General features: G+C 37.9%; 1 protein-coding gene across 1 annotated transcript; it reads left to right on the top strand.

Moving 5' to 3' along the window:
• The first annotated feature begins 307 nt into the window (after positions 1-307).
• Positions 308-26,428, top strand: LOC139971851 (placenta-specific gene 8 protein-like). The gene is made up of 5 exons (XM_071978626.1): positions 308-525; positions 13,291-13,370; positions 19,245-19,296; positions 20,612-20,751; positions 23,520-26,428. The coding sequence occupies exons 1-5, from the start codon at positions 405-407 to the stop codon at positions 23,619-23,621; spliced, it is 495 nt and encodes a 164-aa protein (XP_071834727.1). The 5' UTR covers positions 308-404; the 3' UTR covers positions 23,622-26,428.
• The last annotated feature ends 1,152 nt before the right edge of the window (positions 26,429-27,580 follow it).

Genomic DNA, 27,580 nt, shown 5'->3' with positions numbered 1-27,580 from the left:
CGGACACAGTTGAGAACAATATGTTTCGAGTTTGCAGCACATAAATTAATACAATTTCTGTGGTTTGTAGCAGCAAATTATACTTTTAATCTCACCATTGTCCATCATCAAATTGGCTATTGCCTGTGCGAACTCATCGATTCTTGTTTGACTTTCTGTTACTTATTTTCTCTCTTTTCTCTCAGAAATTTCCCCAAACTTCCGAAAAAGTACTTTTTACTGAAGCGCACCCTCTATTTATACGCATGCGCAAATATTGACGTGATCCCGCAGACTACTTTCCCGCGAGGAACTTTTCCGCTATACAAGCCCACACCCAATTGCTGTGTGTATCTGTATGTAAATGCTACGCTTTCATTCATAACACACGGTGTGTATCACGAAAATATATTTGTGTGGTGTCTATGTGTAGTACATATATCATATATAAAGCTAAGCGGGACTACTCTATTAGAAAAGCCTCACCTCTCAACCGTCAGCAACCAACGGACATATTTTATCCTTCATTTTTTGAAACACAGAGAGGTAAGCATTCTGTAATTTGTTAGCTAAAATAACGTCGTAGCAAGAGTAGAACAAGACAAGTGAAGTGGAGAAGTTTTGAAAATGAAATTTTCCGTGGACATATGTTAATTTATGAGGGTGCCACTCCCTGATGGTACCGTTGATCAACAGCCTTCTGTACTATTCAGTTCTGTACTTACACAGTAGCACTAATATAAATACGTACAGGACTACTGTAGGGTTAACTTAAAAACACCATAGTATTACTATTAGTCAGTCTTAAGCTATATTCACGGAGCTATATCGAATAGCGTATAATACTTCTATTAGTCACCTGCCTCAATCCAAAGTGGTCTGTTGAAACTGTCATAGGCCTAGGTCTAATTTTAAAAACCCTTTTTTCATACTGGTCAGATATTTGTTTGACAGTATCAATTTTCTGGATGACATATGGCCTGGCCAGTAATATTTGGCAGGTACCTAGGACAGTGAATTAAATTATGTTTGATGGTAGATTGTATCCTGATATAATAAGTGCATGGTTCAATATTAACATAGTAAGCCTGTCATATTAAAATCATATATGGAAATGTGTTGCTAGAGTAGAGGGATTGTTTCATGTGGAATGCATGTTAATGAAGACAAAGATCTTGACCTCAATGGTGGTCTGTAACTGTATAAGATAAGGCCTTGAAAACTTAGCATTTGAAAAGACAGTGATTGTTCATTTGAAGTTCTAGGCCTAGCTGATTATCCTTATCAATGCTTAACTTACAAATGAAAAAAATATAATGAAGGATTTAAATTCAATCTTAAGGCAGCAATACATTGCAATGCTCTTGGTTAAGTTCTTTTCAGGCCCAGTACTTTGTCATTACCAAAGTTCCTCAAGGATCCTCAATGATCCTCAAGGATAATTAGGTTGATTAGCATTTATTCATTAGTTTCATTTCATCTAATGCAGAAAGAGGCCCAAAATTTGATCTCTGCATAATGTCTACTCAGGCACAGATACCCGGGGATCGCGTGTGAGATGTGGGAGTGGACCCTTTTCAACTCCACACAAATAATTTAAAGTTACTTAATAGCAGAACCTTGCATGCAGACCTTAATTATTATAGGCCTATTTTATAGTCTAAATATGCCTCAGAATACACCTTTTGACGTCCTTACATGGGAGACAGCTTCCACAACCACAGGAGCCACTCACTCCTCATCTTTTCAATCTACTTTTGAAACTCATGTAATCATTTAACAGGTTAACAGGCACATTGTGTAGAAACTATAATAAAAGTGTTTCTATTGTCTACGCCATTGAGTTTGGTTGACACTTGTATATATTCTGTTCGTATCAAAGCCGCCAAAATAATAGTACCAGTGAAAAAGTCCAATGCAACATAAAGTGTATTATGGAGCCAGCGCTTACCAGACACGAATGCATTCATTTTTGCCTTCACTTTGCATTCAGCATTGCATTCAGTTTGCATTCAAGACTACAAATCTGAATGCAATCATTGTGCATTTGCCTTGCATTCATTTTGCCCTCAATAGCGCCGAAATATTTAATTGAGCTTAGCCTTTGAATGCAAAAACAAATGTAAATATATTTAAATGAACTTTAGCCCTCCTCACATGAAAAAATTGTCCTCACTTTGAATGCAAATATTGCATTCACCAAGAATGCAAAGAATGCATTCAAAGCATTATGAATGCAATGTTTGAATTCACAATGAATGCAAATATGATATTCACTATGAATGGAAAAAAAATGTCAAATTGTTCAACCACTTTGGTGCTCAAGTTTTCAGCTTGAAACAGCTATCTAGACCAATAAATTTACATTATACCTACAAATACATGGCAACCAAATGAAAGGTTTCTACATTATAATTTAAGAGATGAAGTAGTAACATGCATACACACAGTGAGTTGCATCGGTCCCACCAGGAACTGGTTCAAGGTCATTCTAGGAGTCGATCAAGAATTAAAATGGTTCTGTGGCATGTTTGGTTAATATTGAAGATTGAATCTCCTGTTAAAGCCTTTGTCAAGTACACTCCCTTTTCATAATGCAAACAACAACTTGCTCCCAATTGTGAAGTTTATGCCTTGGTAATATATATTCACTTCTTCTTTCCTCCTAAAACATAACCAGGTTTTATTTGCAGGTAGCTGCAGTATGAATATCCAAGTATTTTACAACTTAATAAATTGAAAAAAAAGGCTTCTGGAAATCTAAGATTTAATTTCAACTCTTAAAGCTCTGATTTTGATTACTGCAACAGTAATGCAAAGCACAGAAATGGAACAGTAAACATCGAGGTACAAACTGCATGTGCATACAAGTTGACATAACAAACCTGATACCAGTAAACTTTGACAGTAGAAGTATGTTTTAGTCACCAATGGCTGACACACTAGCCCATTCATGTTCTAAAAGGTGACGCCTATGCGATTGCTAAACTGTAAAGAATTCACCGTAAACTCTTTTGACTGACACCTAAGTTTCTAAAGAATAGCTCTTTATTACTTGTGTACATACTGTAGTATGGACACCTAAAACGAACTGTCATTTCAGCAACAGTGCATGGTTTTGGTGTTTCACCTTGTGATTAATTGCACACTCAGAGAGGAATTGTTCAGTGTCTTCATAAACTAGCAATGGAAATCTCACATTTCAATAAATAGTTTGTTATGAATTGTCTGATTATGCATTCGTTTATAATGGTTTTAAACTAATTCATCTCTTCTGTGCTGGTCGGTACAGTAGCAAACAATCACACCTTCCCATCCGTGAACTTCTTCCAACAAAGTTTGGCTGTTTTGCACTGTATGTGTGTGTGTGTGGGGGGGGGGGGACTTACGAAAATTTGCAGCAGTCCTGATATACTCTGTAAGAGAGGTTAAAAAAATAGTGCACAAGAAGGTTAGAATACTGTACTCGAACTCCTTTGAATAATTTTTTTTCTATCCAGACGTCCATTAGGATGTTTTGATGTATCTTGGTTGTTTAGATCCATAAAGTCATAATTGCACCTGAAAGACTAATTTCAAACCACTGTGCCAAAGTTACTTTAATAGAGAATTAGAAGCAACCATCTCAGGTAAAGATGAGCCAGTCTGAATGCAATAAAGCCTTCAATAATGTTATGTTGCAAGTCTTCTTAATGTAATTATGCCTTCAAGATGCATTCAAGATTTGCCTTCAGATTTCTGAGTGCATAAAAAATACCTTTTGAATACAAAGTTTTGAATTCAGAAGGCAAAGTGAATGCATTCTGAATGCAAAAATTGCATTCGTGTCTGGTAAGGAAGGTTTTTTTTTATGTCCACCCACTGTATATATAGGCAAAGTAGTTTTGAAATATTTATTGCCAACCTGGTATTAACACCAGCATTCTAGCTTTGAAATATTTCAGTAATTCTATTGTGTATCGTAGTGTTAACCTTGGAACTTATTACATTTTTAGAGAGTTGAGACAACTTTCACACCAACGGTAGGTAGCCTGGAGGCTCAAAACAAATTCTGTTTCATATCAGTGTATATTGCACAGTAGTCTAGTCTTGTGTTACATGTACTAGTAACTTGGAAAATAACCTTGAATTAAAGCATGTCAGTGGGCACCTGCTTAGGTACTTGAACCATTTGTAAAAATTTGTACAGACCGTTTGGAGGCTGCACGGAAGATAGGTAATAAATTTTAAAGACCAATATTCTTCTCGTTTCATCTAATTTTAAGTTGAAGCTTAAGTAATGATATTAACCATTTTATTAGGTAGTTATGTGTCACCTTGCTATAAATTATTCTGTTTTTAATGTTTAAAGCTGTTTTAGATGTTCATTAATGTCTTTTGAGTATATATTTCATTTTCATTCACTCCGCTATGCTCTAATTTCTTTCTATCTTGTGTAACATTTTTTTTTTTCAAAGTCGACCACCAATTTCCGGTTTTAGAGATATGATAAAAGGTACTGCTTGATAGGTAACATAAACATACTCATGTGTTATGTGAACAACGTTGGCATTTGATTAGTTTTTGTTTGGGATTTTGCATTCTGAATCAAATTTACCATTTTACAGTCACCGTTGATCTAGCTGTAAGCATTATTATATATGATGTATTCTTGATGACTTCAAAATACATACATTCAATCCTAGTTAAAATCTTTATAATTCCCCCCCCCCACCCCTCCCCTCAGATTGGTGAATATCCCTTAGTGCTCATGAATGATTGTCATTGAATTGACTACACGCAGACAGTGAAGCGATTCAGTTTCGATAGGAGAGTGCCCTGCTGGCATTGAGAAGCTTTCATTTCATTTCGTCTTTTATCTCCATTCTCCCTGGGCAAGCTCTGCAAGGGGTGAATCTCAAGCTTGAAGCTTTGCTTATTAAAGTTTTATGGTGAGGGATCATCTCTTTATTTTATTTTATTTTTTTTATTTGCCATGGAAATTGGCTGTATCCTGTGATTGAGCCAAAGAGTGCACCAAAGTTGAGTTTTTGTAACTTAGCGACAAAGTTAATGCCGCATACAGTATTCATTGTTACTGGACATAATGGTGTGAAAAAAAAGACAAAAAATACAAGTCATTGCAAAAAAAAGAACCACAACTATTTCATTCACTTGTAGTTTCCATGAAAACAAGTGTTAATTCAAAAGAAAATGAGTTTCCATTGCCATAGATTCCATTGAATTGTCAAAACTCGTTGCAGCTTTTGTGGTTTTCTTTTATGACCACACCTCTCCAAATATGAGAGTACCAATCTGGTGACTATTAAATAATGATTGGTGTCACACCTACAGCACTGCAGGCAAATATGGTTTCTAACTCTAACTATTAAACTATAGCAGGAATATTTGCTTTAGTTTACATCCACCCTAGAAAGAATGAAGCATTTATGGCTGTGAGTAAATAGCAAAAGGTGAAATTCCTTTTATTCCTTGAAGGCAATATTTAAACAGCTCAAGATATTATCGTGTTTAAGTGTTTAAGTGGCGGAGTGTCTAGCCTAGTGGTTAACGCCGCGTCTCCCAGTCATGAGATCCCCGGTTCGATTCCCCGCCGACAGCAATGTGTGTCGTCTGGCAAGGGTGTTGTTCAATAACAACTTCCTGACATGGACGTTAAATGGATGTGTGCCGAGAGATTGGCTTCGGTCAGCTTGCGAGTCTACAAGCCTCCATGGCTTCTTTCGCGAGTTCCTGCTTGCGGGAAGATCACATATACATACATACATACATACATACATACATACATACAAGTTTGTTTAAAAATTCTTGTTCATTAGTTCTGAAATTGATCACAACTTTATAAATTCCACATCTTTTTCTTCTGTTAGTTATATTTGAAACAGGAACGGAATTCATTCCACTGTTTTAATAAGTGGCTATAAAAAAAAGAAGAAAATAACCGAAAATAGAAACTAACCTGACATATATATAACAGGTGGAGATAATAAGTTTCGGGAGGGGGGGGGGGTATGAGGGGATGAGAGAGGCCCACTGTTGGAATCTCCTGCAAGTACATCTGCCATGGTCCACCCACATAGACTTACTGTAACCTGTTCTTGTGGTTGATAAACAATTCTCGAACTGTGTGAATCGGATTTATATGCATCCTACCGTAGGTATAAATGTGTATTGCAGTGCATGTGATAAATATACAGATATATAGGCCTAGAATTACAAAATTCTAGCAGCTTGCTAGAAAATGCATGCACTTATAAAAAAAATATATATACCTGTATCTACTTGCTAACATTACGTCAAGTTCCCAATTCCAAATATCCATGGATACTGTATTGATTTAAATTATGTTAATTTTTTAATGTCTGAGGATACAGACAAAAAACAAAGTACTGTTAAATGACGAGTTCTACTTGCATCGATTTGACCAGTAAATACAGTAGCTGTGAATTTGGAGGCCTGATATATAAGCAGTGACATTTACTGTATGATGTGACATGGGAAATCAGACTGAACATTTATATAGTCAAAAGGTAGTGGATTTTACTGTCTGGGAATATGGTCAGAGAGGAATTGGGGAGGGGGGGGGTAGGTGTTGTCACATAACAAAAAGGCCTATGTAAGGAATGTTTGAAGTAATAATTGGATGTGCCACATTGTATTTTCTCTTAACAAAGACTTATATAATCAATTTCTTTCACTATTTGAAATTGCTAACATAAATGGCCTGTAGTACAGTAACTACGTTTGGGATCAGTTTTTTAGCAGGCCCAGTGCTTTTCTAGGGGATGGGGCAGACATGACCTACTTCTCAAAAAGAAAATATTTTCAATTTTTTTTTTTGTGAGGGGGGGGGGCAAGGGGGATGAAAAATATTTGGAGGACATTGGCCCTGGGTACCCCTTTGGCTACGCCACTGCTTGTGGTACATATGCACATATAGTACAGTTTCACCCATTTCATATCATTGGCCCTATGAGGGCAGGTATGGTAATATACTGTATTTAGTCATGTTAAACTTTCCCTTGTGTGAAATATATACAGTCTGCAACTTGGTGTGCATGAAATACAAAATAGTGCAACATCCCAATACATTACAGTTCATCCCTTTGACTACTGCATCTAGGTAATCCTCTACAGGTTTAAAATGCAGAGCTGGTGGTTTTTTGACATTCTCTAATCCGTTCAAATTTACGTTACATTGAATCTTTACACTTGTACCTTTCCATTGATGTTTGGCACATTGTATTATTTTCTTCTGGGACTCAGTAAAACTTGATCAAAACCTAGCACTTTTGGACAAGGAATTTGCTCTTTTTCCTAAAAATTTGCTCATGTGTCTGCAGGTCACCCTGTGAGGCTAAGGTAATTGTGCGGAGCCGGTTGAGGGAAACATCCGATCAAGCTATTTATTCAACACCAACACTAGGCTGATACGACACTCTGTCATACTGCTATTATCAAAATGCCAAGGAATCGTGTAGTAGGAGGTTACCAAAACACTACTGAAAAACGAAATTTAAGTTTCTTTTCGTTTACCAGTCATCAAACCAACAAAAAACGTAGCAGGCTTTGGATTAATTTTGTAAGGAGCACTTGCAAAGACTTTCTCGCTCCATGGGTTCCCATTGTGTGCAGTTGAAGATAGGTTCAGTGCACTTTGACACAAACACGTATTATAGACAGTATTGTCTACTCTAGAGGCCCTCTATAGGTAAAGTCTCCCTAATTTTAATATATATGCCTAAACTCATTAGCCACAATTGCCAGTTATTCTAATGCGCATACTCAATTGTTCATCTTCAGCCGTGATTTACCCCGTTGAATGAAATGAAGTATTTCATACACTATTATTTATTGATCTTGGATGAGGATGAAGTATTCAATTCAGATTTAGTGGAGTAGCTTTCAATTCATTTAGGGCAATTATTATTATCATTACTATGTATTTGATAGAGCGCTCTACAAAAGATCACAGCGCTTTACAGAAACAAATATAAACTACACAATAATAACAAACACCAATCCTAAACACAAGCAAAAATACAAACATTACTGCACAGTAAATAAATATGTTTTCATGAGACCTTTGAAGACCGAGACGGAAACAGCCACACGAATACCCACAGGCAGCTGGTTCCAGAGACGGGGGGACCAATAACTTGAAAAGATTTATCACCAGTTTAACGCTTTGAGCGTGGAATCATGAGTCTGGTGGTATTAGATGAGGAGCGGAGTCTACGTCTCAAACCATCAACATTACTTAGAGGAGCATTATACAAAGAAAGAAAATCAATCAGATAGCTGGGAGCCTCACCATGCAGAGATTTAAATACATACAAAAGGATTTTGTACCTAATCCTGTTCTTAACCGGCAGCCAGTGTGGAGTACACAGAAGCTGGAAAGAGCGCCGATCACGTCCGCAAGAAACCACCAAACGCGCAGCTTTATTTTGAAGGCTCTGAAATCGCCTAAGATCACTTTCCTTAGCACCATATAATAACGAATTGGCATAATCCATGCGCGACAGGACCAAGGCCCTCACTGCATGGTGACAAGCACCCTACGAAACGAACCTACAAAATTCTCTTTAAATTCCGAATAAGAAAATTAACATTTTTACAAACGATATTAATATGCTCAGACATGCTCATGGTGGAATTCAAAATGACACCCAGGTTCCTTACAGATGATGATCTATGAATAGAAGCATCACCAAGCATTAACTGAATAGTGGGCAGGGATCATATGTGTGGCGAGGCAATGACCATAAATTCAGTTGTCTTGATTTAATTGCAGCATATTAATATTAATTGCAACATAATAAATTTGGTTAGATACTTAGCCTTTTTGGAGTCTTAAATTGAGTCTTGTTTGTGAAGGCACACTAAAAGTGTGTTACTTCTCAAATGGAATGAGCCTTTCTTAGCTGTCCGGGGAAATTCTTCATCACTAACATCGCTGTCTTGTTGACCAATGATGATGGCTAGATTTGCTTTAATTAAAAGACACAAATATCCAAACAATTTTTATTAGGTCATATGATAGAGATATAACTGTCATGAAAAAAGTCTAAAATTAAATTATGACATCATTGAGCCACATATGCTTCCATTGCTTATATGTTTCTCTCTATTTATTACAATGCTTTATTTTCCCTTAGGACATTGGGCACTTGCAAATATTGAATCTGATATATTGAATCTATCAACTTAATAACAGCATTTGGTTTTATTGTCATCACTAATTAACATTCTACCTTGAATATATTAAAAGCAAACAAAGAGAAAGTCAAGTGGCGCTATTGTCACGGATAACCCCTGATTTGTCCGGATAACCCCTGGGACAATTTTGGGTCTGCTGAATTTTCGGAATACTAGGGTGTGTACGCCCAGACGATGCAAGATGCAACAATTTAACAAAAGACAAATATTAGTTATGACAATGGTGAATTTAATGACCAATAATAATAACATCGGGCTTAGACAATTATAACAGCATCATTATTTACATTACTTAATGATAAAATACTTGCGGGTTTAGGTTCAGTTAATAAGGTCATTTAATAGTCGTGACAAAGTAAATGCCCGCTTGGACAAGTTGCTATAGCGTAGTGTTGAAGACCCTAAAATCTGCCCAACCTCCAGAGACCATGAAAGACAAACCAGTCGGCTTATCAGACCAATCTCTTTAATTATACGGTATCCAGAAAACTTCTGGAGTGACCAGGATCCACACATGCTCAAGAGAGTGGCCTACGTGCTCGGTTCAGTGGGGATAACTGGACCTGACGTGGTGTGGATTTTGTCGTCGCATCGAAAACTCGCCCCAAACCGCCTGCCGCGCTCTGAAAAAGTTAACTTTCCAATGCTTGCAAATGACATTTTCTTCTTGTCGCTACAAAATGCAGACAGTATGAAACGTACTACCTTTTTATCTTTAGCTGGACCTGAGATGTCCATCGCTGTATCGTTTGTACACTGTGCTGTGGGTATTGACCGCAGCTGTATGTACTGACTGTACACTAGTATCTAATTACAGACGGTAGCAAGCTGTGTGTGCATTTTCTGCGATCGATGGTGGTGTCTAACACTTCTGTTACACCTCATTCAAAACTAGGTCAGATTACCGGCATTAGACGTTTCTTTTTGCGCAAGTCGTCACACCCTCTAAGTGTCCTACCAGGGACTGGATATAGGTTAGGAGCCTAATTGGTATGTGGGGTCAACTATCTAGGAGCCCTCACTGCTCTTGGGTCTCAATGGGCTAGGAACCCAGGCTGCTTGCCATTTCGAATATCCTCAGGAAACAGACAGTAGGACTTGCATAGAGGATGTACTGACAGCACTGCAGGTGTAAATTAACCTCCTTCTAGAACTTGTAACTTTTCCCATATTCAAAGACGCCACTTGCTCAATGACATAGCTTTGGAAGCATTAAGATAATAAGGTAGATAATAAACAACACACAGTCATGAAGTCTGCATGACAACTGTTGGCAACTAGATGTGGTTTGAGTCTTTTTAAATTTAACACCAAAAGTTATTCACTAAAATTGACACCTTGCCTCCCACATGTGTTTCTAAACAACTTATTCAACTTTGAAATTCAGATACAAGCAAGTTATTTCACCTACAAGCATGTCCCTATTGAAGTTATGTAATAGCTATGTGGCCCTATTTTGGTTACATAACATGTTGTAATACATTACCTTTTAACAATCTATAACTATGGAGAGCTTTACAAGCCATCAACTTTTAATAGTCAACCTATGGGAGATTTAAATTTCCATCCAACTTGTGACAACTATGACATCACAGATTTATAAAATGACAGCTCCCAGACCTTTTTGATCTTTTTTGACATTTGAGCTAAACATCTCCCAGACAGAACAAGACTTTTTCTTTAGCTGTTTGGGAGAGTTGTTCTTCACAAAGTTGTCAAAGATGATGGTTGGATTTGTGCCCTCCTCTTTCAACATCTTCCCTTCCTTTAGTAAGCTGTCTATAGTCAACATCTACTTGGTACTGGACAGGACAATGCTTAATATCTCTCTGGTCCACAAGTCAGTGGATCCTGTACAACTGTTAGAATCCATTGGACCAACTCAAGCACACATTAAATAGCGTAGTAAAGCACACAGTAAGGTTAATGGTGTTTGAGGCAAGTATTGCAAAATGGGAGATGTTATATATAGTAGGCAGGCCACAGAAACAGGTCAAGCATATATATGGCATCAAGGGCACAGTGAAACCAGGGAGTTTCCATAACAACTCCCTGGTGAAACTGGTGGTTATACTCTTTGCTAACTGTAGTAGTATTTCCTTGAAGGGACATCATTTGTGTATTGTCTGTGCTGCGCAGTATACATTACTTTTCAGTATGTGATACCTTTATGCTACCAGCTTTGTCTTACAGGCTTTCAAAAGAAATAATCTTAGAATGTAGTATCATGGAGGTAAAAACAGTTTTTACCTCCATGGTAGTATATATAGAGATCTGTGGACAGTGTGTATTCCAGCAAAGAAAAAAAAAAATTCAAACAAGTGCAGGGTAGAAGCTGAGACATTAATTTAAATGTGATAGAAATGTTGATGTGTTTTGTATGTTTTTGTTTTTTAGCCATGGTTACGATGGTTGTGTGTTACAAAGAAGCACAGAAGGAAAAAAAATTGTATTAATGACGGGGTATGCATACATGTAAAAGCCTGTAGGCGTGTGTGTACGCGTGTGTGGGTGTGTGTGTGTGACACCTTGCTTGTAAACACCATATCTCAAGAAGGGAAGCTTGAACGAAGCTCATATTTGGTGTGTAGGAGTACCACATTGAGTAGAAGAAGCCTAATGTTATCTGGGGATGTCAAATGTCATTTGGGGTCACCGGGGGTCAAATTGTGAAAACATTGTAACTAAGTTATCTCAATAAGTGAAGCTTGGAGCAATCTCATATTTAGTATGCAGTTGTGACACGTTATGTTCAAGAAGCCTGTTGTTTTTTGTGGAGGTCAAAGGTCATTTGGAGTCACTAGTGGTCAAATTGTGTGCAAAAAAGTGTACTCTCTTTACATACAGGGTTGCCATTGGATCGAACGATATCACTGAATCATAGGTATGATATATGCTTCCGTTGTTGAAATTTTCCGTGTTTTTCATAATTGTCGAGATTCAGTGCCAAATAAAAATTTCAGTTTGGATGTATGTTGGGGAAATGGATAGGCGCCTAGTTAGATTTTTATCAATGACCGATCTCAATGGGAATTAACTGTGTAAAATGGTTCGCTCTCTGCACATGCATTATGTATGGGAAGTTTTCATTTGCAGAGATTGTTTACAACCTCCATGGAGCATGTACAAACATACAGCGAAAGCATCATTTAAAATCCAAAATAACTATTTATTTGAGGGAACGGTTTGAGCTTACGAAGTACGTAATTTATAAAGGCATTTATAAATATGTTGCGTTCATATATTAATTTCTCAACCAATATAAAAATTATTAAATGTCGATATCACTACGGCTTGGTTCTGCGCAGGCAACCCCTGCACAGTAGAGTACAGTATATACAGGTAGACTACTAACAATAAGCATTGTTAAAAATGTTTCATGTCAGAATACCAATACACTTAAGGTGGCCAAACATCTCCTAAATGATTTCTTAAGGCATTTCCTACATGCCATCAGTCATAATTTGCAACATACAACAATTTTGAATTTTGAAACAAGTTTGTTGTTATTGCTGCTAGCATATTTTGCAAAGATTTTCACTCAACACTTGTTGCGGGTTGAAGATAGACACTCTATCAACCTTAGATTTTCATTGCGTAAAAGATCCCTTTGATTTAGGCAGTGTATAATGGAGTAATAGCGATATTTTTCAATCACCAATCCGCAGCTAAAAGACAATGTAAATAATTGGGAAACTGTACAAGGTTGGGCTAATCGACTGAGTAGCCGTTCAAATATTTGTCTAGGCTTGAGAAGAAGCCTGGTGTCTTTGATAGAGATTAATCTGTATTATGAATACAAGAAAAGTGTCCATCTTGGTTATCAGCTACCACTTTGAATATCTCAATGCTTTTTACTGGACTACTTTGAAGTATGTTGTTCATCCTGGCTACAGCTTAGTGTGTCACATTCATATTGGATCATTCATGTAGCATCATCGAAACCACATTGCAGTTTTGCTGTCTGTTTTTTTGTGTTTGTAATGATGCGATGTGGGTCAACCTTGTGTCACCCTCTTATGCCTGAAATGTGATGTGAAGATATTATGCACAAATTTAATTTTAATTTTCTTTTCCTCATACTTGTAGAAAAAACAGTGAACAAAATGACGACTACCACAGTAATCACAAACCAACCAATGACAGCTGGAGGCGTTGTCGTCAGACAGGCAAGTAGACAGGAGACCACACCCCCACCCCCGACCCCTCACTTCTCCAGGCTTCCTTATTGCTCCCTTCCCCCTTTTCCCAACTGAACATGTTTGCAGTACTATATATTATGTCCTGTGATGTAATTATGACAGTGGTAATTACATTTAAAGGTATTCTCTCAGCTGATCTTGGCTCAACGTATTCCCTGATTTAAATAATATAATCAATGCCGCACTCTGCTTGTAGCGGCAACAGATTCATTCCTTTAATGTGGCATTCTCATTCTTAGCTATAAACAGGATATGGATCTGGGTACTGTTACCGCAAAGTTCTCAAGGGTCCTAGATTCCAATCCGTATTTCAGTTATAGGCCTACTGTGTAATTGTACTGTGTGCTATGTGCGAGCAACGTTCCGCTTGTTCGTGATGGTGCTAGCTGTCTGCAATTTTTTGATTGGCTACGGAACAGTGCATTTGTAATGTTTATGTTGTCCTTGATTTTCTGCTTAAACAACCATGATAGCAAACTATCATGTGATAAATGCCTCAATACATGTAAACAGTATTCTTCACTAATTCAACATAGGAGCCTGTAGTGTAGAGCTATTGTAGCTTCTTTCTGAGGAGGCTGTTGAGTTTTGACTTCCATGCATTTGGAAAACTTACTTAATAACACGTTACACTACAGCTGGGGTGGGCAACCTAAGGCCCGCAGGCCACATGAGGCCGGCCAGTGATTATTTTGCGGCTGTGTGATGTCTCAAGAAAAAGGGAAAAAAAGCAAACTATTTTACATCATCACAAAAAATGAGCTAGCTGCTTAGAATTTATCGGCACTAATGATGCTGTCAGGTAGGCCTATTATCTCCATTAGTTATCAACTGTACTGTATTGACATTATGTATTTGTGAATACAGATTAAGTACACACATCAACTGCTTGAAAGTCCTCAGAATCAAAGGTTTGAAATTAACAGTAGGTCGTTGGTAAGGTGCGACCCAGTCAATTTTTCACTCCTTATATCTGACCCATTCATTCAAGAAGGTTGCCCACCACTGCAGGCTACAGTAACCAGGAACAATAAGGTAGCTGTCACCTTTTACTAATAAGTCACTACCAAATTGGGCGCCAATTGGAGGTATCAGGCAAAACTCTATTTGGAATAGAAAGAGTTTAATGCATACAATTAATTGGTACTTTAATTTTTCTTTTCAAGTGAAGAATTATATACAGCTAAAGTGGACATGCGCATTGACAAGCAGAGTAAAAAAACCCTAGCCTAGGCATGTTAGATTTTAAAAAGGAACCAAAATGTTTACTCAAGCACTGCCTCCTACAGTGAACAATCAATTGGCCTTAGATTGGTTTGAACACTGCGAAACGGTCGCTAATTGCTGTGGGAGAAATCTGATCTCACATGACACGCAATTTTGTAATAATAGATAATAATTATAATATGAATAAAGATTTTGTGGTTCGCATAAGTTCACGCCCCTCTTTGGAGAAATGTCCAAGACGTTTGAATCGGACAGATCATCGGGCAAGTAAAATACAGTGGGCAAGCACATTCGTGGTAGGCAGAAACGGACTCTGAGGCATGTGCAGTTTGCACGTGAGAAAAAGAGCATTCCAAACGACTTGGCCAAGACTAGCTCTGTGCTTTAAGCTGCCATGTCAGGTATTTATATACAGTAATCATACACAGCAATAATTAAAACAGAAGACTTGGTTGAAATAAAGTAAAACAACGATTGATCACCAGACGAGCCTGAATGCAACAGGCAAGGATAAATATTTTAGGCTTGTTTGACAAAGCTCTCGGTCAGTTAATTTATTGTACGTCACCGCTTTCCATTAGACCGCATTCTTTTGTTACAGGTGTCGATAAATACACATCATGTACCAGTTCTGCTCGCCTGACTGTTTACAGACTTGAATTTACAACTGTAGGGCGTTGATTACGTTATGAACAATTCAGTGGGTTTACCATGCCTTTATTGAAAATGTTCCGTGTAGCGTGCAATGTCACGCAGCTGCATTCATAAAAGGTGTCAAAAATAGTGGATGATTAAAGAACAATACAAAAAAAATTGTGTGCTCTTGATGTTATCAGACACCTGTAGGGTAAGAATTTATTTGGTATCGCATAGCAAAATTCTACAAAAATTTACGAATGACAAATTTATGCGTTTTTTGTTTTGTTTTTTGTTTGGAAAAAAGAAACAATTGCGTTTTACAAAAGAGACATTTCACATGTTACATTTTCACATTTTACAAGTTCAGAGCACTTCAAAACTGATATAGGAAAATTTGAACACTCAATTATTCACCGTCTCTGCATGAAACACCTTTAACTGCTCCTTCTATATAGCTTTAAAACAGTCACATTGTGGGTGACAAACAGTAATATAACAAGCTAATAAATAAATGCTATCATGTTTAGAACTTTGCACGCTATTAACATGATGGTACAAAACATACATGTAAGTACTGTAGCATTGATGAATGTGAAACTGTATTGTCGTACAATAAAAAGAATGTTAAATAAAATAGATGCTGGTATATAGACAGATTGCACTAACACTTAAACTTGTACCCACAAATCCACTGTTTGGTTACGATGCCAAAGGCTCAGTATTCCTTTGCAATTGTGCTGGGGTGTGCATATATATGTGATGGCTATAGCTTGTAGACACGATATCTCAACAACCACAAGTTAAATCAATGTGATTCTTTGGTAGATAGATGCCCCAGGATGAGTAGATGAAGTGCCTTCTAAATCTTGGTCCTCATCTGATGTATGTTAATGAGTGGACATTTTGGTTTGCACAAGTTAATGGATATTAACTTACATGGCTTAGCGCACTATGAATATATATGTTTAGGCATCAAAACCACTAAACGTTTTCGTTTTCTGGTTAAAATTAAGGTTTAATTTCGTACCATCAGGTCAGCATGACTGATTTTATATAAAACTATTGCTTGCTTTGTGTACTTCAAATTTATCACATTCCAAGCTCCCTTTGAGCAGAAGTTTTCAATTGACATGTTATCCCATTATCGCTGGTGGACACGGATACCATGGCACTGGTCAATTTTTGTCAATTTATTATGACCGATGAGATTTGAACTAAGATCAAGACCTGTAGAAGTCGTTTAGCATTTTACTCCCCAACTTGAGTATCAGTTCTTGTTGCATTTCATAAAGTAAAAAGCTATACATATCTTAAATCACTTTCAAATCTTCCAATTTTTTGCACTATCAGTAGTGTATTTTGATACTCGTCCAAGAGATTAAATGCTCGTAGAAAAATAAATATTTCTGGAACATACAAAGAAGGCACCTACTGTAAGTGGGCACTTTTCCTACGCACCAATGGTTTTTTGGGCAGTTTTGGTACATTTCTCAAATGGTGAGCTATATATGGTTCCTACACATTGCAGTTCTGGTCATTTGATAGTATGCAAATTTAAGCATTCAATGTGTTGCAACAGTTATCTTACAAGTACATGCTTTGTCAACATGGATCAATCATTTTAAAACAATAAGCTTATCTGTATATGAAGTTTGTGGAGTTTAGAATGCAGTTGTCTAGTTATGACATCCTGAAACACTGTATGCATACAGAGTTGTTTCAATATGATGACCTTTTTCTGTGAGCTAATACAGTATATAAAACATTGAACTGTGCAGACATTTTCTCTTACGAAAAATTGAAACCAACCCACCACAGTTTTCACGTTTGCCATCCATGGATCAAATACTGACAAATAGTAAAGAGCACTTCAATTTTTTTAGATGTACATACATGGAAAATAGTGGTCTGTTTATTCGCAGAACATTTTGGATGGATCTTGTATCCTTTTTTTTTCATTTTTTTTTTTTTCATGTTGACATGTGTTTAATAACTTACAGTAAAGTTTTTTTTTTTTGTCTTCTTTTAGTCTCGATATCTCACAGTCAAACAAACAAGAAACCTTGATTGTATGGTACAAGGTACTCAATCACTCAATGACTAGGGTATTAAAATTGATCATAATGTCATCTCCTCAGTTCAGGCGTTTTGTGATGTTTGATTGTAGGATCAATTTTTTGTCAATGATATGCCATGTGCAAAGCATTCTTTGAGGTTCATATATAAATAAGAAGGCATCCAGGTAGATAATTAACATCACCATTTTACCCAAGTATCACAAATTTGTGATGTTCTTGTGAACATCCAGCTACGTAGTAAACCAGTGAAAATGCCTGGTATTGAACTGGCTGATCTGGTGCAGAATTAGTGTCAGATATTTTAACCGCAAGCTGCCAACGGTCAGTCTAGCTGACCGGTCATCATCACGCAGCACTGGTATTAAGCGGTACGTGTGACTGTATGTCTATGCATGTAAAGTATGTACTATACACACGTACATGGACAGTTGTCGCAGTAAGAATTTAAAGCTATTACAGTAAGGATGCTAATATCGTGAGATGTTAACAGGATTTGCAGCTGCAAATTGTATGGCGGGACTAAAATGATCAACCAAACTGTGTTTGGTATCAACAGAAAAGATTTGCAAAGTTTGTTACAACCTCGCTGAGTTTACAAATTGACTCCCACTGCTTCTGACAAACACCTGGTCCCACCTTATATCCATTCAAATCCTCTCACACTTAAGTATAATTTCCCTCCAAAAACCACTATCCAAATCTATAAATCCAAAGTAAAACCAATTCTCAGTTGCGGGAGCATCTCCTTGCTTACCATTTCTAATCCCGATAAACAAATTTTAAACAGAATCCACACCACAGCTTATCGACTTGCACTAAAAATCCCTTCCTATATAACTACTGTACTTTTCACGTTCTCCGTGCAGGAAACACCAAATCTTTTTTCACCCTACTTGAAGAGTTTAACACCAAATTATATAAAAACAACCTCGAGAACGACCCATTGATTGAAGCACTGCTACTGAAATTTACAGTCGCAATAACTCACTTCCCAAATAACAAAAACCTTTCCGTATTTAAAACTGTTACTTAAAGTCTCATTCCAATAGAAAATCCTTTTCCTGAATGGTTCTAGCCTCGGCTCCAGGTATAAAGAACAAAACAAAACAATTCTGACAAAGTAGCAACCACTTCCTACCCAGACAATAGAAATGCCTCAATACTTAGAAATTCCTCCCCCTCAAAAATCCCTCCCTAATTGACTCTTTTACTCAGACCTCTGGTATATTTTATGGCTTCTATACAATGTGATTACATAAGACTTCACTTACCAGCAACTCCTTGACTGAACAATAGACAACTTTCCCAAGAAAAAAGAAAAGAAAAAAGTGTCTATTCTATTAAAACAATCTTTTTATCCCCCCCCCCCTTTCCCCGTAGGACCTCTCGCGTGGTCGCCCAGGGATTAAACTCCTTTTGATTTGATTGTGACAAACCAGAGTAAAATATACAAGAATGCAACTTTGCCACTCAGGTTTATTTACTGAGATGGTCAAGCAAAATTGTATTTGTGTTGTTTTCATGGGTGGCGCCAAAAATGCTAAAATTTTCAATAATTCAGAATAATTCCAAATAAAGTAAACCTGGATTTAGCAATAGGGGTTTAGATGGGCATTGCAACTTCTAGTATGGAATATTATTTCCTCCTCTTTACAATAATTTGGTTTCTACATGATCTGTCACTGGAGTACCATCCCTTTAATGAGATATTTGTTATAAGCTGTTACTCATTTTGAAATGCATAACCAGGAATGATAATTGTTGGTAAATTTAAAAGTCCACCACATTATGCGAAAGTTTTTTTGTATCCAAGTTGAAATCTTTTCTTTCGTTTGTTTAATCTTATGTTTTGCTTATATTGTTTGAATCTTAATTTTTTTTTTTTTTTACTTTTCAGGAGAGAGAATGGTCTACTGGCCTCTGCGGTTGCTTTGAGGACATAACCTCGTGTGAGTGCAGTACAGTTTACTATATTTTGGCTATTATAGATAAAGTGATAGGTCTGTAATGTGTAAGGGTAAAAATCAAAGAATGAAAGCTGTAACTAGCATCCAACAATGAAAGTACTATCGAATTCTGAAACGGGAAATTTTTCCGTAGACTAGTTACCACATATGCTGGCCTAGGCATCATGCAGTGCACACTTCTGTACGGGATATACAACTCCCTTGCATAGCATGTATGGAATTGTTATTGGCTATCAATACGCTTGGAATGTCAGAAACCAATGTAAAGTGAAACGAGTGTTTAGAGAGAAAATGCAAGAATAAATATACTGCACTTTTAACTGATTTAGAGGAGCTTTGAGGAAGTACAAAGTATCTAGTTTACACTCACAAATCTTTTTTAACTTAAGCAGGAGCTCAAAGGGAATTTTTGCAAGTTTGCCTTGAAGAAATTAGTGACCACCAGTGCATGACAGTGAAGCCTGCCTACAGAAATACAGTCCCCCTCAAATTCACTCGATTGTGATTTACCTGTTTTCAAACAATTCCAATCTTCTGTACAAAGGATTGGAAAAATTCTTGGTTTTCTTTTGAGAAGTAGTTTCGGTTTCTTTGAAAAAGAAAGAAAGGCAGATATTCATTCCAAAAAGTGTTTGTGTTGTTTTGCATAGGCCTAGCTGTGAGTGTGTGTACGTGGGGTTTGTTTAACCCCCCTGCCGGACGCAACCATATTGAATGTTTTGTGTCCCTGGCTATAGCATCCCAGACAAATCAGGTACACAAAAATAGAGACCAATATGTTATATGGAGGTTCAGATACAAACAAATAAAGACCAATATGTTATATGGAGGTTCAGATACATATAAATAGAGACCAATATGTTACATGGAGGTTCAGATACATACAAATAGAGACCAGTATGTTATATGGAGGTTCAGATACAAACAAATAAAGACCAGTATGTTATATGGAGTTTCAGATACATATAAATAGAGACCAATATGTTACATGGAGGTTCAGATACATACAAATAGAGACCAATATGTTATATGGAGGTTCAGATACAAATAAATAGAGACCAATGTGTTATATGGAGGTTCAGATACAAACAAATAGAATAAGTATTATACTGTTGCTGAGATGTGGTTAACTTAATAAAGGTTAATTTAACATATTTATCTGGCCACCTAACCACCCCTCCCCTACCACAAATACTTTAGTTATGTCCTTTCTCAATTATGACAATATTTGGTTCATGTCAACCTTGTTTCTCCTCATAGTTGAAGTATTGTATTTTTGATTGCTGCCTTCCCGTAGGTCTTTGCGCATTCTGCCTATTGCCGTGTATGGAATGCTGGCTGGCAAGCCATGCCGATGAGTTTGTCTGCCTGCCGCTCTGCGTCCCTGCCGCATCCATTGCTGTCAGGACCAAGATCCGTACCCTGTACGGCATCCGGGTGAGTAGCTTACTGTTATGTTATCATACAAACCCCAATCACCATCATTTATCTATGTGATGGAGTCAACTGTCATGAACAACTCCTATCTCCTCCTCGCCCCACCATCCTCTCCCCACCCTCCTTGCCCCACCCTACATAGCCAGGAGACTCCATCCTACCACCATCATACAGTAGGTCTATGGGATGGAGATAACTGTGTTGAACGACTACTGTCTCGTCCTGGCCCCGCCCTCCTCGCCCCACCCTCCTTGCCCCACCCTCCTAGCCCCACCCTCCTAGCCCCACCCTCCTAGCCCCACCCTACATAGCCAGGAGACTCAAAATCCTACCATCATCATACAGTAGGTCTATGTGATGGAGATAATGGTCTTGAACAACTCCTGTCTCCTCCTTGCCCCACCATCCTCGCCCCACCCTCCTAGCCCCACCCTACATAGCCAGGAGACTCCATCCTACCACCATCATACAGTAGGTCTATGGGATGGAGATAATTGTCTTGAACAACTTCTGTCTCCTCCTGGCCCCGCCCTCCTGGCCCCACCCTTCTTGCCCCACCCTACATAGCCAGGAGACTCAGAATCCTACCATCATCATACAGTAAGTCTATGTGATGGAGATAACTGTCTTGAACAACTTCTGTCTCCTCCTGGCCCCGCCCTCCTGGCCCCACCCTTCTTGCCCCACCCTACATAGCCAGGAGACTCAGAATCCTACCATCATCATACAGTAGGTCTATGTGATGGAGATAACTGTCTTGAACAACTTCTGTCTCCTCCTGGCCCCGCCCTCCTGGCCCCACCCTTCTTGCCCCACCCTACATAGCCAGGAGACTCAGAATCCTACCATCATCACACAGTAGGTCTATGTGATGGAGATAACTGTGTTGAGCGACTACTGTCTCGTCCTGGCCCCGCCCTCCTCACCCCACCTTCCTTGCCCCACCCTACATAGCCAGGAGACTCAGAATCCTACCATCATCACACAGTAGGTCTATGTGATGGAGATAACTGTGTTGAACGACTACTGTCTCCTCCTGGCCCCGCCCTCCTCTCCCCACCCTCCTAGCCCCACCCTACATAGCCAGGAGACTCAGAATCCTACCATCATCATACAGTAAGTCTATGTGATGGAGATAACTGTCTTGAACGACTACTGTCTCGTCCTGGCCCCGCCCTCCTCACCCCACCTTCCTTGCCCCACCCTACATAGCCAGGAGACTCAGAATCCTACCATCATCACACAGTAGGTCTATGTGATGGAGATAACTGTCTTGAACAACTTCCCCAAACAGCTAAGTATCTTTATACCAATTGGGAGATGTCACAGATTTACTGTTCCTTCACACACAAGGGCTAAGGACTTGATCAAGTCTAAATATGACATCATATATATAGTGCTTCAGTTTCTAATGTTCTTCTCTTGTTATTATTACAACCTTCAATTTTCTGTAATTAGAGTTGTGTATTGCTAATGCCGAATCTGAACTGGCAATCAGTCTGTTAATCACAAGGATGAAACCCGTCTTATCGTTTTCCAACTGAAGTGTCTGGTAGTGTCTCAGATATATGCTTATTCAGGTTCATTAGATGCACTTTTCGTAAGTTAGGTTAAGACGAGAGATAGTAGGGAAAATAAATGATTTCCTGCGATAGATCTGTGTCATGAAACAGTGAAATTAGTTGAATAAATTGTTGTGAGGTAGCGCAGTAAGAGTTAGAAAATAAAATTTTACTTTGAGCACGATAACTAGAATTTAAAATCAGTCTAATGGCTTTCTTCTGGAGAGTAAACAGGCGATTAAGGTAAGATGGATAGGTGTTTCCCCAAATTATGTTGCAGTAAGACAGCTGTGAATTAATGAGGGAATCGTACAGTGTTTTAAGTGTATGCGATGGTACAAAAATAGGGAATTTTATGAAGTATTCCAATAATCTTTGAGATATGGGAGCATAGACTGCTATTATGATACTTCCATTGGGTGAGATTTGAGTCAAGATGAATACCTAAAAATTTAACTTTTTCAACAAGAGTGATATCACCATTATCGATAAATACGTTAACTGTATCAACCCTTTTGCTGAACAGGACGAAATATAACGAAATTTGTTTTGCTTAAATTTAAAGACAACTTATTTGCTTTAAACCAGTTAGATACAGAAGATAGTTCAGAGTTAACGACACGAGCAGCACAGTGAATATTACTGTGCTTAGAAAGAATACTTGTGTCGTCTGCAAAGAGTGTAAAGTTAATGATATGAGAACAGTTACACTAGTCAACTCTGTGTTAACAGCAGATCATTGTTGGACTTTTACTTTTGACTGTGAAGTACAGTACCCTCATGTACTATCAGGAGTGCATATCATGTATCAGGAGTGACATGGAACATCTCATACCAGCAAACATGTTTGTTGGAAATCCAGCAAGTTCTTCTTGCCATGTTGTGACGATTCTTCAGAATATGTTTAATGATGCATGCATGCTAAAATCCTGCAGTATTCTAGTCTCTTTTATCACTAGGAACCAAGGTTACCAGCATTAGCATATGATATTTACACTAGATCTGGCATTTTGTTTCACTTTTCTAGGGTTCTAGCGTAGGTTTTTTTTTAACTTTTTTCAAATTTGAGGGAATCTAGTAACATTTTTCGTTCAAAATTGGTAATTCACATGATAAATAATATACTTGTTTTCTCACATTTCACATCTAACTGGCAAAGGTCGTGCCCACTGAATCACTATATATACTTTCTTTTTTGCTTTACAGGGAAGTATTTGTGAAGACTGCCTCTACGTGAGCCTGTGCGCTCCCTGCGCCCTTGCTCAGACAAAGAGAGAAATTGACAATGTTAAGATGGGTCGTGCCTAATCGGCGAATCACCAGGAGAGGATGGAATGTGATTCTTAGGTTTGCGATGCTAATTGTAACCAACATATGCTATTCCTGTAATCCTTCATTGTTTGTACTTTTCTTCTCATTTCATTCAATATTGAAAAACAAGGTTTTTTTTAATTCTCATTCAAGCAGTTTTCTGACGTTATCGACATAGCCTCACGTTACGGTCATCCAAATTAACTGCATACTTTCTCAGCGATTTAAGTGTGTGGAAACACATATTGTGGATCCACCAGTTTGGGTTAGCTGTCAAAGCAGACGTTTTGGTTACGTTTTGGCGAAGTTTGAAATACCATTTTTGAATATGTACATTGCAGTTCAGGTAACAGTGAGCAGTGATTATTTTCACCCGAGCTGCTTGAAACTTGATGGTGATTGTTTAGACCCCGGGTGGCCGAGTTTAATACTCTTATGTCCCCTAAAGTCAAACAAAGCAACCCTGCATTAACATACCTTATATGCTCCGATAACGTCAGAACATTGTAAAACACACGTAACTGCCGTGAATCTTTGCAGGTTTTCTTCAGCGTGTTCACAGCTGACATGTTTTCATCTTTCTATTACTTACGGTTATTCTTATTCACATTGTTATGATTGTTTTATTTCACGGTTCTGAATTCTGCTGTGCATGTATGATAAAAATGTTTTTATATTTTTCGGTGAATTAAGCTGTTCTTACAATGACATCTCTTTATTTTCGAAACGTTTCAAAAATGTTCAGAAGACGTAGAAAAGGAAGTAGAGGCTGGTTGAACAACAGGCTTTGAAAGAGGTTGAAATCTGACATAAATTCAATAAATATCCATAGAGACTGTCTTTTTTTTGCCTGTGCAAGGTGTTTTATAACCATGGAGTTTTTCTATATAGATGGAGGTTGTCGGTGACGGGATAGTGGCGTTGAGTTGTTGCCACAATACTTTTAATTTTTTTACCTAGTCCGTTGTGTCATTTACTACGAAGCTGCATATTTTATTTCTAACAAATGCGATGACTAGTCCTGTAGTGGTTCTTCTGCTGGTTCTTGTAGTGGGCCGAGGTAGTTATCAACAACTGTATGAAGTCTTCCAGAAATATTCCACGTGAGAACCAAATGAAAAAATAAAAAATTGTCCCTATGTAGACTGGTATCGTTCAGACCAAATGGATAATTTAACAATTTATATGTATTTTTATTTTACTTTTAAAACTGCCAAGGTTGGATATAGTAGTTCCTAAACTTGTCAACATGAGGTGTTAACAACAACAACAACAGCAAGACAGAAAAGTGTCTCATTTGCAAAAAATGGACAGTCAGAAAATGCAAAATTGATATGAAGTAGCTTAAGCTTACAATGCAAGTAGTGTGAGTATTAAATTTGGTAGCCTGATATGTTGTGCATTGACAGAACACTCTAGAGCTATCATGGCTTGAAAAGCCAAAACGAGAATAACTTCTAGAATGTTCACACAAAAGTGAAAAACTTTTGGTTCTGTTTAATCAGTATCTCCCAAACGTCCCCCTCCCCCACCCCCCCACCCCTCCCCCACCCCCCACCTCCGGAAACACATCAGATTGACTGGCATACTAAAAAGAATTCTGCTGTGAGATGCCATGACATTTTCTTTCTCTAAAAAGAATTGATCTTACCCAGAAGGGAATACACAATTTTTTAATCTAAGTTTTAAAGTGCGGTAAAAGTGCTCTTAATCGACGGTATCACTTTTTCTGGGTGAATTTCCACCTGTTGGGTGCCGACATGTTGAGTACCCCATCCAGGTTTCTAAGGTTAAGATGTGAGTACTGAAATTGTATTACTGTCTTGAGTACTAAAGTGTCATATTAAGTGACAATTGAGAAGGTACACGCCATTTTAAATTGATCCATAATTAAGTTTGAGCAACTCAAAGGAACCTACTTTTACTGGTTTCAGCAGGTTTTCAGCAGTACATTGAGAACATACATGTCTATTACTCAAGACTAGTTAACATGTTTAATATGTATCTCGTAGTATGAACACAGTAGCTTGTTATGTGTGTAGCCAAATATAGCATGAACAATATTGACTTAACTGTCCCCTACACTAATCGCCAAATACTTATCTGAATTCCGTGCCCGAGAATGACTTTGTTGAAGGTCATTTCTGGCGTACAGGATTCGTTTGACTTTAAGAGGGCCCAACCTTTTTTTCTTGCTCTCTTTTCTTATTTTTGTCTCTGTTAGCAATTCTGTCAAAAGAAAAGCTTTACAGTATTACATGTAGACAGTAAAATGATATTGAGCAGTAATCTATTTACTTTTTCAATTTTGATGTTAGCTTAACTGAAAGTCATTATTTTAATCCCAGTCACATTTATCAAATATCTGTTTCTGTTTGAAAAATATGCTCCTTCTTTCCTAAAGAAACTTGCAAAGTTTCAACTTGCTTCAGTACATAAGTGTTTTTTTATTTTTTTAAACTTTTGAATAATATAGGGGTGATTACCTGTAATGGGGTATGTAGAAAGTGCCTGACTTGTGGATTTGTGGATTGGGAGCAAAATTATGTGACCATTACAGAAAAGTTGGAGAAAACAATTTCTCCATGGTATTCAGTAGAAGTCCCGACAGAAACGTATTTTTAATTTTAAATCAGTACTACAGTATTGTATGATCGAACAATTTTTAAAACAACTCTTGCAGACTCTTTTAATTGGTTTTACTGTCAAACTTGCAACATTTTTGGCCTGCTTTATGAAATATATACTATATGCCATATTCATTTATTCTTCAATATATCAATGATCCTTTATAAAAGAGTTTATTTATTGTTTTCTTGTATTTATTTTTGTCTCATTTCATAATTTGGTATATAATCAAGTCATGTATAACTCACAGTGGGGTGAGGGATACTAGAGGTACAATCATTAAAAGCTGCCCCCACCCCCGGGACCCCCTCCCCATAGTCCACACTGTCTATAGGATCACTGATGAAAGTTGAGTGCACTATGCAAATGATTCTACCCTCCTCCCATCCCTTCCCCCTTAAGTTCAGTGTTCTTCATTTGTCACTTTTTTCAACTAAAATTTTCAAGATATAATAAAAAAAACCTGCAGAGGTGAGGGGGGGGGTTGGGTTGGGTTGGGTGAGAGGTGACCGAGTGGCAGGTGATGGTGGGACACCTTAATGCACCGAGAACATACATATGTCACATGTATCATGGACTGACACTGCTGTGTTGGTACCTTTTCTGTTCAACATCTTCGGAGGCAAAGGGGGAACCGATAAAAATAAGAAATGCCCAAAGACAGTAGTTAATCGAATTCCGCTTATATGTGCCAACCCTCATTTCGACAAGTGCTCAGTGGCAGACGAGGCATTGACATCATTTCTACTCCTGGGATCTCCACTTAACGTCCCCCCCCCCCATCTGACAGACGAGACTCAGCATAAGACCACACAAGACTGGTGAAGGCAACCCATTCATCTTCACTAAAGTGCAACCTGTGGCGAGTGAAGTTGTTTCGAAACTCGACAGCGCTGAAAGAAAACCAAGTTTGCAACACAGAAATACCAAATCTATGGAAGACTCCACTCATCAGTAGTGCACAGCAACACTTTTGGAATTGGTCCAGATAATTAAGAACAGAGAACCTTATGGTTGTGGTGCAGGTGCCCTTATCAACTACATCCCGCCTTCATCTATGCATTTATCTATGAATAGTCAAGACAGACATGAATGACGTTATATAGCTAACTCTATTATTATACGTCAGTGAAGATTCGATTAAAAATCCATTACAATTACAAAGGGTTCAACACAGGAAGGGATAGGCATGAGCACAACCGGAGCAGATGTACATAAATGTTGGGAATTGGGTGACTTTGAGTTTTATTAAAGATGTGCATCCCTGCTAAGTTTCTAATGAAAGGAAAAGGGAAACTCGGCTATTTTTTCACCAGTGAGGCAATTGT

This window comes from Apostichopus japonicus, chromosome 8 (genome assembly GCF_037975245.1).
Source record: "Apostichopus japonicus isolate 1M-3 chromosome 8, ASM3797524v1, whole genome shotgun sequence".
Lineage (NCBI taxonomy): Eukaryota > Metazoa > Echinodermata > Holothuroidea > Aspidochirotida > Stichopodidae > Apostichopus > Apostichopus japonicus.
The sequence above is the reverse complement of the archived record's forward strand: the minus strand, read 5'-3'. Positions and strand labels throughout refer to the sequence as shown.